Genomic DNA, 12874 nt, shown 5'->3' on the forward strand with positions numbered 1-12874 from the left:
GATTTTTTGCAGATTTCAGAATTTCAGATCTGAAAAAAATCGCAAAAAAAACCCAAAAATCATGTCCAAATCTGTTCGAAATATAATATTTAGTGTGGTGGTGGTGTTGTGAGGTGAGAGAGAGTGAAATAAGAGAGAAAAAGAGGGAAGAGAGAAGAGAGAAGAGGGAAGAGAGAAATGAGAATGAGGAAGAAGTGAAAAGGGCATTTTGGGTAATGTGCAAAAAATTAGCATTATTTTGAAAATTTTAATATGCCTAGTATTTATTTGTAATTATAACTTTTATCAAGCATACATATTAAAATTTCCCTAAGCTATCTGGGTATCTTCCTCTCACTCTTTTGTCACTAAGAACTCGCAGCTCAGAAAGTTTTAAATTCCAAATTCTAATAATGTTTTCGAAATTCCAAAAGGCAACTGATAAGCTTAGAACATTCGTACAAAAGAGAACAAATAATTGCCGAGCGTTTGGAAGGCCCCTGAGTATGATGAAGAAGAGCTCTTCCAACCCCAAAATCCAGACACTTTATGACCTTTGTAAGAAGACATTTACGCCTTCAGGGTCTCCTCCCCCAAGCTCAGAAGCCATCCAGAGGATCTGCTCTGTTTTGGGTATTTCACAACATTACCCTTTCCACTGTCAATATTTGTTTTGTTATAGTTTCTTCAAGTGATGAGACTTGTGTGCCCTTCTTTACGTTTTAAGAGTTTGGTGGCCTTTTGCGTTTCTGGGTTTTACTTTTTGCGTAAAAGTTTAATCTGGGTTTTGCTTGGTTTAGTGATGAGTTGAAGAATTTAGCTATGTCATAAACATTGACACCATAAAAACTATTTATTTTTAATAAGCTAGTGCAGCATGGTGCATAATGAAACATGCTTTAGTGTTAAAATTTAATTAGTAGGATAAGTATTATTAGTGGTCTACGTGATAAGAATTGCTATGGAATAAGCTTTAATTGCACTAATGCTTAATATTAAGTTTTCCAACTTTGTGAAACAGATGAATGAAACAAAATGTTACTTTTCTATAGCTAAGGCTTTTAGGCATCTCAATGGTTGACATGTTATTTATTTTCCTTAATTGCGCCAAATAGCTTACTGATTTACTCAGAACCTATTCTTAAGGACGTATTCTATCAGAAAGTATTTGTTTTATGTTTGTATTCACATTGATAATATTTCAGACACAATGAGTCCGGCAGATGTGGGCCTTAAAGAGGAAAATCCTGATGAAGATAGAGGTCATGGCTTTTTTGGCATTGACCAGCTAAATAGAGTTGCTCGATGGGCTCAACCAATAACTTACTTGGATGTATATGAAGCTGATAGCTTCACGGTAAGTTCTAATATCTCTATACTATTCTGAATTGAAATTTTTAAATTTTTGATCCAGGTATAGATTTAACTTTGTATCTCTCAAAAGCCGTTGTGAATAGCTTTAATTCTAGCAATTTAAAAGATTTAGCCTTTTCTTAGCAATTTATTGGGTTTCCTGCCTCCCAAAAATTGTAGGTTCAAAGTGAGGACAAGAATTAAAAAAAACAACCCTTTTTATCGAATCCTTGTATCAACTAATTCCTCTAAGTCCAATTATAATCACATGGATCTGCTACTTTATGCCTGTTTGGCCACCATTTCAAAGTACATTCATAATACTTTGGTGAGAAATAAGGATATTATGTATTATGTACTCAAGCTTTTTATGTGCCGCATTTTTGTAAGAAGTTTGAAATAAAATCCAGCCAAGCAATTTTAGTTTTCTTGCCTTTAAAAATTTTGAGAAAAATTTACTTGAAAAATCAAATACTTGATTTTCATGCAGATGTGCATATTCTGTTTCCCTACTTCATCAGTCATACCACTCCATGACCATCCTGGGATGAATGTTTTTAGCAAAATTCTCTATGGCTCTTTGCATGTAAAAGCTTATGATTGGGTTGAGCCCGCCATCATCAAGGAAAGCAAAGGATCAGTTTACTTTCCAGGTCTGCTCTAATAGTTTATTGGACTTTTTACTTTCCAGGTCTATTGAATACGTCTCTGATAGAGTTCTTCCTTTATGTTTTTGAATCATCATTGATAAGGGAAAGTCTACAAGAACATGTTGACATTCCAAATCAGTTGTTATTTTCAAAGGTGGGAAACTTATTAATTTGAGAAATCTATTTTATCTTATCACCTTTAAAATGCTTAGGTCTGGTTTCTAGATCATAACTCTCCCAAAGTAGTTCTGTGCCAATAGATGTTGAACAAATGATAAACTTTAAATATAGGCAAGTTAACTTGGCAATATTATAAAGATCTTTGTACTTGTAGTGTCATGATCTTATTGGCCAATTACTTTGAAATGTTGGGCTGTACTTTCTTAAATTCTGTACTTGTTGCAATTATCAACGTGCTGCCTTGAAATGCAATTGCACATAATGAATTGGACAGATTACACAGTTTTATGTGGATGCTCACAAAGTGCAATGGGAATAAATGGTAACCATTGATCAATGAGGTTTCTTAGGGCTGGCACTAGTGTGGTGCCTTCTAAATGGACTCCATTGCTGAAGTTATGGCCCATGAGGGAAGTACATAAGTCAGTTAAAAGAGGAAGTTTGGCAAGATTAGGTCGTTTTAGAAAGTTTGCAGCGACTTATCTCATCTCTTCATGCTTTTTTTTTGGTTTGTGTAGCTAGAATGTTGAAACTTAGTGTTGGTTTTGGTTCCCTAATAGAACAGATGATATGTGCATGAATTTTTTTCACACACTGTCGTGACAGTCTTTTAATCACTTTTATCTGAGATGAGACCACTATGTTAGAAAATCTTGCCAAGTCACTGTGCATAAACATTTGGTGCATACTTTGGATGCACATATCATTATTCTAATACTAATAGTAGTTGTGGGTTGCGGGTTGCGGGTTGTTGATGAGATCTGTCATGTTCATCCAAAGTCGTATTCTACACGTTTTCTTTCTAAATTAATTTCTTCCACTATGGAGCCCAAGCTATTTGATCAGCATTGTCTACTTGGTAAACACTGTATCAGTGACAACTCAAGAACTATCTTTCAACAGTAGTCACAATCTATTATTATGGTATGATCTTCATTATCAGGATTGTGTAGGGCACCTTTGGTGACTTTGTGATGGAACAAAGATTAGTTCCAATTTTGCTTGATTAGTTATGTGATACAATTTGCTTGATACTAGTTTGCTTGATATATATAGTGCTTTTAGTTCACATTTCAAGGGGCAATAGACAACTTATTTAAAAGTGTAAACTACTTTATTTTTTGCAGTGAGACTGGCAAAACTGGTAGTTGATCAAGTTATTACAGCACCTTGTGAGACATCGGTGTTATATCCAAAGAGTGGGGGAAATCTGCATTGTTTTACTGCAGTAACTCCTTGTGCTGTTCTTGATGTTCTTGCGCCTCCTTACAGAGAAAACGCTGGCAGAAGATGTACCTACTATCATGACTACCCTTATGTTGCATTCTGTAAGCAACTGAATTAAGTTTCATCTTTATTTCTTTATATCATGAAGAAAGTACTGATGTGCTGAGTTGTGGTTGTTAAAAAATTGGTTTGTTTGGTGACACTTATTTTTCTCAAGTGAAATGAATGGTAGAGAGCTTTAATCTTCTTGAAAGATCTCCACCATTCATTTTCGCTAGAGAAAAATCAAGTGTCGCTAAGGAAGCCAATAACATTTGAGCCCAGCAAACCTAGTTGAGATAGGGGATGAAAAGGAGGAGAACTACGCATGGCTTGCTCAGATAGAAACACCAGATGATCTGTATATGCGCCAGGGAAAATATGTTGGTCCAACTATTCGGATCTAAAGCTTAGGCAAAGCCCTGAGGCTGATGATTCAGTGGAGTTTTGATTTCCATACATTCCAAGCCTCCAATGCTTGTTCCTATTTTGGCTCAGAGAAGTTTTACTAGAGAAATGCTTTTGTGTAGTGCCCACCAATGATTCGTTATAAGACCCTTCTTTAATTTGGATACCTGTAAAGCTGTTTTTCTAAGCTAAATTGTGATTTTGATCTGTAATGTGCCTTGGCCAGATATAAAGAGTTTGTCCTTGTTCTTGTAAATAATGCTGTATTATTAACAGTGGCAATAAACTCTCAGAACTTAGGCCAAAATTGGATACAAAGTAATTGACAAGTGCTTAATGGGAAGATACTAGTTAATCACAGACCAAATATCAGAACTGTTTCGTATTAAGGAAGACGGTCTACTCAAATTATGGACAAAGATTTGGCCGAGTACCATGGAGAATGATAATATATGCCAAAAGACGAAAGAGATGGTCAATTTCAATACTGAACATTTCATAAAAACACACTTAAATTACATGGGAACCACAAAGTACAATTAGTACTGCTTTTGATCTAGAACTCGATGGAATAAATCTGACCAGTTTCGCCTCTAAGGCAGAAATGACAAACCCCCAAAATTTCGTTTATTAGCTAATGATTTATTTCACTTCGTAAAACCAAACACGTGCCTCTTATGTCCATAACTCGGCAAAAGCTACTGTTCAAATGGCATCTAACCTGATACTCTAATAGTCAAACACATGCATTGTACCCACATCATGTTGGACGTGAATACCTTTACCAAAGGAAACAATGATCTTGCATTTCCATTCACCTCCTCATGGTGATCTGAAAGCTTCACCGGCATAACGTACACTCCCAATTTCCTCCTCAATACGCAGTAGCTGTAATAGATGAAACCCCAAAAGTGAGTTAAGGTAACTGTCAGATAAACACACAATTTTGATAAAAAGAAGGAAAAAATAATCATGCATATATATATATATATATAAAAAACTAGATGAAAATCAGTAGAATTCTATGACATTAAAACCAAAACAATTCATTAGCGATTTTGAGTTTTGGAGAAACCACAAAGTGCAAATTGAGTTTGTAAATATGTCATTTTGAACAGTTCACCAAAAACAACAAAGCTGGGGAAGGGGGACCATTGGGTATCTTCATTAACTATGCTGATTTGACAAATACTAATCTATCCCAACCAGATTTGAGCATACTCTAACCACCATAGGGATCTCAGAGTTAATGTTAGGGTGAATCTTTTCCAAGCATAACATGAATGCAATGTGCTACAACCATGAGTTAGATTTGAGCATAAAGTAGGGATGGATGAGTTAACTAATGGCGTTAAGTTCATTACTTAAGCTAATTTGTGGAATACAAATTTACAGGTAGTAAATGCCGTCAAATTAGTTAGTGGAGCATGCTCTATAGTCATCTACCATGGGGTGGGATTGAGGTTTAGTTGTTTAGCATGAATTGTTGCCATGCATAGTATGAATGCCACGAGCTACAATCATGAGTTAGGCTTGAAGGAGATAGAGTTGGAAGAGATAAAAACAAATAATGATCAAGTATTTAAGTTAACCTGATTGTACTTGGCCAACCGCTCACTTCGGCAGGGGGCTCCTGTCTTGATCTACACAACAGAATATGCAATTATCATTATACAGAGCAGAATATGCAATTATCATTATACAGAGCGCTTATTAAAAAGTCAATAGGGTATCAAATATAAAAGATTCAACTAAACCTGTCCACTGGCCAAGCCAACAGAAAGATCAGCAATAAAGTTATCCTCAGTTTCTCCACTGCGATGACTGACCATAACACCCCAACCAGCAGCTTTTGAGTCAAGTGCTGCTTGAATAGATTCAGTAACCGAGCCAATCTGATTAACCTGCAATTCAATGAAGGAAAAAAAGTGAGTAAAAATCAGCAGCAACATTCACAGCGTCCCAAATTTCAACCTTTGATATTGAGCAAGATGCAGACTACAGACCATTGGCACTTATTTTAAATTATTTTACTCAAATGTCTTCATGATCACCATACTGTGGTGAGTGTGATAAGAGAGTGAGCATTTGCAAAAAGACCAACGGATTTCCAAAAGCTCATACAATTTAAAAGAAAGAATGGGTCTTATAACATTTTAAACCACAACTTCATTACATGAAAAATTGAACTAAAAAAACGTAGTTATAGAGGCTTACCTTTAAAAGTAGACCATTGCAAGCCTTTTTCTGTATTGCTTCAGAAATTTTCTTCGGGTTAGTGACCAGCAAGTCGTCTCCAACAATCTGAATATCAACAGAAGACTGTAGTGAAGTCCATGAGCTCCAATCATCTTGGTCAAAAGGGTCTTCAATGGACACAATGGGGAAATCTTTAACAAACTCTTTGTAGAGATCACCTAGACTCTGAGCTGAAAGTACATGAGCTCCATCATTTGGTTGCTTCTTAAAGTTAAGATCGTATTTCCCATCTTTTGTGAGAAACTCTGAAGCTGCAACGTCCATTCCTATTTTGATCTGCAACATTGTTTGTTCTAAGTCCACATATATATAAAAGCATAAACTAATTGCAATACAGAGCAATGAAGAAAACCAATGCATCCTACCTTGCCAGTGTAACCAGCCTTTTCAATTGCGTCAATGAGTAAAACAAGTCCCTCTCTATTATCCTGAACATTTGGTGCAAAACCCCCTTCATCTCCAACATTGCAAGCATCTTGTCCATATTTTGCTTTGATAATCCCCTTAAGAATATGATATACTGTTTCAAAAAAAAAAAGTATGTTACAACATGCCAAAGAGAACTAACAATGTTTGATTAACAAAAATGAGTTGACCAACCTTCACTGCCCATTCGAAGCGCCTCAGAAAATGAGCTTGCACCTACAGGCAATATCATGAACTCCTGCATGGCCAGGTTGTTCCCCGCATGGCTACCTCCATTGATAACATTAAAAGCTGGAACCGGCATAACAAGCTCCTTCGTTCCTGAAATTTCCTGAATGTGCTTGTACAAGGGGATTCCCTTTGCTCCCGCACCCGCTCTACACACGCTCAGAGACACTCCCAATATTGCATTAGCCCCAAGTTTCGACTTGTTCGGAGTTCCATCAATTTCCAGCATAATTGCATCCACATCAGCTTGATTTCTTATATACCAGAAATGGAAAAACAATCATAATTACAGAACAAACAAAGAGATAAACATGTCCATTTCAACAAACTTCGAAAACTTAATAACTATCATCTAGGTCAACAAGAATCAAATGAAAGACAATGCGTAAAGTGCAAAATATAACACAGTGCATTTATAAATTTGAAAAAAATTATAACCACATTTTGATGGGTTTTAAGTGTTACGGCGTTTCTTACTTCCTACATAGAGAGTATTTATAAAAATCGCAGAGTTTGAAGCACCTCAAATCGATGGAAACAACCATAACCCAAATACTACAAATAGTAAGCGAATTGGAAATAAACGAACCTGACATCAACGCCAATAAGCTTGGGAGCGATATTCTCATTGATATTCTGAACAGCTTTAAGCACACCTTTACCTCCATAAACGCTTTTATCCCCATCTCTGAGCTCCAAAGCCTCATAGATCCCAGTGGAGGCGCCACTAGGCACAGCCGATCGGTAGAGATTATCAGTGATCAGATCAACCTCCACCGTCGGATTCCCTCTACTATCAATGATCTGACGAGCCTTGACGGACTTCACAGCGTGCTCCTTAGCAATGTTGGTCGCCGCCGACGGCGCAGCGGTGACGGAGCATCGTACAGAATGGGAACGACGGTGAGATTGGAAAGAAGGGATAGAACTAATCAAGTGGGGTTTGGACAACTGTTTGGTGGAAAGGAATGGTTTTTGGAGAAGAATGTTGCTAGTGGAGGGATGAGAAGCCAAAGCCATTGCTAAGTTAATTTTATTGTTAAAAGAGAAACAAAAATGGTGTTCGGACAGAAGGAAAGTTTGAGGGGTTAGAAACTGAGAGAAAAGAGAGGGAAAGTGGGAAAGTCCGCCAAGGAGGCGATGAAAGCAAGCAGTGCGGCACAGTATTACAGAATTAGGTGGCGTTATTGGTTGGTGAGGCTTTGAGAGAGCCGTCTTTTGAAACTTTGGACTGAGAGAGAGACGTTAAAAACGGAGACTTGGAAAGGTGGCTGCGTTAGGTGAGTTAAAGGTGGCTGCGTTAGTGCATGTTTTTTTTGGTATTATTTTGTTTTGGACACTGTAGCATGAATCAAGTTAGCTGTCAAAATACTTTCTTTAGGATTTTTGACCAATCAAATTATTACATTTCATATTTGAAATTAACTTTGTTGTGAGGTTCACCTCAATGTCTTGTCTTTTGACTTGGTATGCCAGTGCTTTCTAATCTCAAAGATTTTGTTGGTGCTAGTTTTTTCGATGGTATTACAAATGTCTTTGGGTGGTAGTTGCTTTTAGCTTGGAAGAGGAGGATAGCGGTGGATTATCATACGACATGTGGAAGAAGATGATGTTTTTGATGTAAGATGGTGTAAGGTTGGTAAGTTCCTGAAAACAAGTCAGATTGATTTTAATGCAATGCGGCACATGATGGCCTCTTTTTGGAAGCCTAGGAGGGGAATGTACGTGAAATAATTGGACCATAACCTCTATCTATTTCAATTTTACCATGAGATTGATATCAAGAGAATGGTAGATGGGAGTCCTTGGACCTTTGATAGGAAATAACTGATTATTGAAAGGCTTACTCCAGGTGACAACTCAAGAACGATTTCACTGAATAGATTGGACATGTGGGTGCAAATCCATGATCTACAACCTGGGTTTAGATCGGAAAGAGTGGTGAGGGATGTGGGTAACTATGTTGGCATGTTCATTGAATTTGATCCTAACAATTTCACTGGTATTTGGAGGGATTATATGTGAGTCCGCGTCACCATTAATATTGATATCTCGTTGAAAAGAATGATGAAAATGAGAAAGTCAGGTGACAACTTGTTTTGGGTCTCTTTCAAGTATGAATGTGTACCAACTTTCTGCTTTATTTGTGGGTTGATAGGTCATTCTGAAAAGTTTTGTGAGAAATTTTTTTAGAAGCCTTTTGTTGACCCTTGATTTGGCCAACGACACGGAGTCAGAATTACGACAAGAAATGAGATGATAGTCAAGAATGGAATCAAATGATAAAGAAATAACACAAATGATTTATAGTGGTTTGGCCCCAATGAATGGTAATGACCTACGTCCACTTAGTGTTCTTGTTGATATTGAACCTCAAAACTGTGATCAAAGAACTAGGGTTCTTGAGTTTCACAAGCTTTTAGAGGATTACAATTTCGGTGGATAATCACACTCTATTTTTCTCTCTGAATACCAAAAATGTCTAAGGTTTCCAGGCTCCAACCCCCTCCCCTGAGCCCTATCATTACTATTTATAGGTTTAGGTGGATTACATGGGCCAATGGGCCGTAATTACAATTAATGATAGCATATCAAGATAAATAAAGGAAAATATATCAATGTTATTATTACAAGATTGTGTATGTTAAAGGAAATAACTAAGAGCATGCGACCAGACTGGTCGTATCTAATAACGAGATCTGATGGTGTAAGGAACACCTGGTCGATGGTCGAGCAAGATCTTTTCATCTGAAATCACCACGTGCCAAACACGTGTAAGGAAAGTTTGCGGCGTCATCAGAGGCCATTTTGGGGTAAACATTTGCCCCCCAAGTTTATTTTACTGCGACCAGTATAAAGTAAACTTAGGTGTCTGACCTTTCGTACACCCCATAAAACCTGTCAGAGTCGTCCATGCCTTCTCGAAAAAGGTAACCAATCATGTCCAATTAGGTCTTTTCGGTTTCCCAAAAAATTGTCTGATGACTATTGCGTTTCCCCATGCTTTGAAAAAATTAATTCCATGATTACCTCTTTTACAGTGCCACGGTCAATATAAATAATCCCCCAAGATCATTGTTTACCTTTTACTTTTTACTTTCTCCTCAAGAACACTGAATAACAGAGCCAAACAAACCCATAAACTTTCATCGTTGATCCAAGGTACTTCTGCTCAGTCGTTCGAGACACACGTGTTCGTACTCCAATTTTTATTTAAGTAAGCTTTCCGAACCTTTCAGTTATTTGAGATGTCATGCAACACCTGTTTCATCTTCGTTTTGTATTCTAAGTTTTTTAGCATTCTCGATTGTTCTTGAAAAAAAATTGCTTCGGGGTAGACGATTACACTGATCTGTGTTTGATATGGTAGTGAAATAATGTTTTATAGGGGTTAAGAATCAGTTTGGTAGTTGAGATTATAACTTTAGGGCGTGAAATCGAAGTAAAAATTCAATTTCTGAGCTTGTAGAAAAAACTGGGTTTTTCTCGCCCTTTCAGAGTCGAAAAGTTTTTCCTGAAAAACTTTTCACTTCTGTTTTTTAATCCATTTTCCAAACTGTTCGCTTGAAATGAAGTGTTTTTTGTCAGAATGTTGCTGGTCGTATAAAAGCTTAACTTTTATACACGAGCAGCGTTATTCCAACTTTTAAACATCTTGATGCTTTTGGCCATTAGATTCTCATCTCCCCTTTTCTGTTTGCAGACTTTCATGCAAGATCCGTGGGGAGGTGAGAGGCCAATCGACGACGATCTGCTGGCCCAACTGCTCGAGGACGAGGAACAACTGTCACAATTAATTCTGGAGATCCCTTTCTCTCGTATCACCCCAAACAATCCATCGACCCCACCTCAAAACATGGGTTGAGTAAAGTCCAAAACCTAGAAAAAGAAACCATCCACTCCTCCCTCAAATCAGCCTGCTCCTCGGGCTGAAATTCCTTCGACTAGTGGTCGAGAAAAAAGTACTCCCGATCCAGAAATCCAAAATCAAGCCCAACTTCAAAACGCCATTCGACTAGATGTCGAATGGTACATCGCTCCCCCTAGCCAAATCTCGGTTAGGATGATTGCCAACTATCTTAGGAAGTACGGACTTCCTGGGGTAACCTTAGTTCGACCGACCAGAGACCAACAGGCAACCTGCCTGGAGGCTCCTTCAACGCCTGGTCGAGGTATCATATTGAGGCAGGAGCGATCCTGCCTCTCCATCCTTTCTTCCAAGGAGTGGCCAACTATTTTGGGGTCGCTCCTTTCAAAAGAAGTGGCCTGTTCCTACGCTACACGAGGTCAACTATCTGTTCGACCTCAAATCCAACCCAAACCAAGAATATACGGGGTTTTTTCATCTTTTCCACCAGGAAACGACCCGCACTTTCTTGAGTGATACCACCTTCAAATCCAATGTGGGGAAGTACCATCTAGAGTACTTTTTGACTACCGACATGGTCGCCAACAACCTAGCCTTTACTCAAGGAGGTAATATCTTTGCTCTCCTGGTCGTTTATTTTCCTTGTATTTTATCTGCATTCCCCTTAGAGATTCAGCATATTTCAGGTCCATGGGTACGACCAACTCCCACTCCAGAAATGGAAGCCCGAGCAGCACTCTTGGCCAGCATGACTAACTTAGAGAAGAGCGTCAAACAGCTGGTCACTGAAGCTAACCTGAGACTGGTCGGGCTTCTGGCACCTCACCAGGATGTGAGGGAGTCAACGGCGGGGAGTGCCACCGGCGAGGAGATTCCCGAGCAGCACACAGATGTGTCGTAACCTCAAAGGAGGAGGTCGGCCAGAGTGAAAATCAGGGAACCCTCTAGCACCCCGCGAGCAGCTGCTTCCCCTGCCCCTACGGGAAAGGGAAAAAAGAAAGCTTCCGAACCCCCTGCACCCATCGACGAGTCTTCAGATGAGAACAGTATTGTCTTCTCATTCTTAGATAGTTTGCCAATTCCCTGTCACTTATTTGATGGGGACGGTAACTTTTAAGTATACTCCAAACTTAGATTCAAATTTCTTCCAGGCAGTAAGTGAGGGTAGCAGTAGTTCAGTAAGTAATGTAGTGACCAGTAGTTATAACACGGGTACTTTACTTATAATTTCCTTGCTTTCCTTTCTGGCTCCATCTATACATATTATCTCACTGCTCGCAATGTTTCCTTACATGCAGATATGTCATCTGAAGACGTGTTCGATCACTACACTGCCGCTGCTACTCCCTCGAGCAGGAAGAAAGACAGTAAGAGGTTTCGCGGAGAAAGCAGCAAAACTGCTTCAAAGAAGGCCCGAACTGAGGGTCCTTCAGCAGCTGCTCCTTCGAAGGAAACCACGCCACCTCCCACAAAGGAAACAATGCCACCTCCTTCTCCACTCGACCATCCATCTTCAACTGCACCAGTCGACCAGCACTCTACTCCTCCAGCGCCTACCGACTAGCCACACCACACTCAACCCGAAGACACTCTGGCCAGCACCATGGTCAGTTCGGCCAGGGAGAGAATATACAAACTCTCCAAGCACAAACGCAGTCAAGAGGCCATCGTCGGCACCAGCTCCATGGAGGTCGACCAAATAATAAACTGAGGGCTGAACGAGATAGCTAGTGTAAGTTGTTTTCTGTTGTTGAGTCATTTTACTCTGTTAATTTATGCCATCATCTTATTTCTTTTATCTGATCGCAGGGATTGGTGACTATCACTACTAGTTGGCCCCGCATGGGTACTTTGGTCACCTAGACCAAAGACTTTGACATCAGGCATACTGAGGTAGTGAAGGTGTTCGAGGGGAATAATGCTGACCTACTCGAGAAAAACACAGAACTGACCATCCAGAATGATGAATTGCGCGAGCAGAAAGCCCAGCTGACCGAAGAGCTGTTGGAGTGTCGGGTTGTCCTGAACAAATCTAATGAAGACAAATAAAGATTCAGGGAGAGTGCCAAACTCAACTTCCAAGAAGCCAAACAGCTTGAGCTCGATCTGATTGCGAGCAGAAAAGAGACGAAGGAGCTGGAGGGGCGCGTTAAGGAGCTCGAAGAGACTAATGCCAAAAACTTGGAGAAGTATAGGGAAGCCACCCACCTTTGCTTCTACGAGATTTGGAAGCATAATCAAAAGGCCGACTTCAGCT

The 12874-nt window shown here is 39.2% G+C and overlaps 2 protein-coding genes across 2 annotated transcripts; one reads left to right on the forward strand and one right to left on the reverse strand.

Annotated features, from left to right (window-relative positions):
* Window positions 1-301: 301 nt before the first annotated feature.
* LOC133830818 (plant cysteine oxidase 3-like) lies at window positions 302-4158 on the forward strand. The gene is made up of 5 exons (XM_062260891.1): window positions 302-612; window positions 1185-1336; window positions 1823-1985; window positions 3290-3490; window positions 3714-4158. Exons 1-5 carry the CDS (start codon window positions 393-395, stop codon window positions 3833-3835), a joined length of 858 nt encoding a protein of 285 aa, XP_062116875.1. The 5' UTR covers window positions 302-392; the 3' UTR covers window positions 3836-4158.
* Window positions 4159-4308: 150 nt separating this feature from the next.
* Window positions 4309-7997, reverse strand: LOC133830817 (enolase 1, chloroplastic). The gene is made up of 7 exons (XM_062260890.1): window positions 7339-7997; window positions 6696-7003; window positions 6461-6615; window positions 6054-6371; window positions 5594-5740; window positions 5429-5479; window positions 4309-4724 (listed from the first exon to the last, which is right to left on the reverse strand). Exons 1-7 carry the CDS (start codon window positions 7767-7769, stop codon window positions 4659-4661), a joined length of 1476 nt encoding a protein of 491 aa, XP_062116874.1. The 5' UTR covers window positions 7770-7997; the 3' UTR covers window positions 4309-4658.
* Window positions 7998-12874: the final 4877 nt, after the last annotated feature.

This window comes from Humulus lupulus, chromosome 4, assembly GCF_963169125.1.
Source record: "Humulus lupulus chromosome 4, drHumLupu1.1, whole genome shotgun sequence".
NCBI classification, from domain to species: domain Eukaryota; kingdom Viridiplantae; phylum Streptophyta; class Magnoliopsida; order Rosales; family Cannabaceae; genus Humulus; species Humulus lupulus.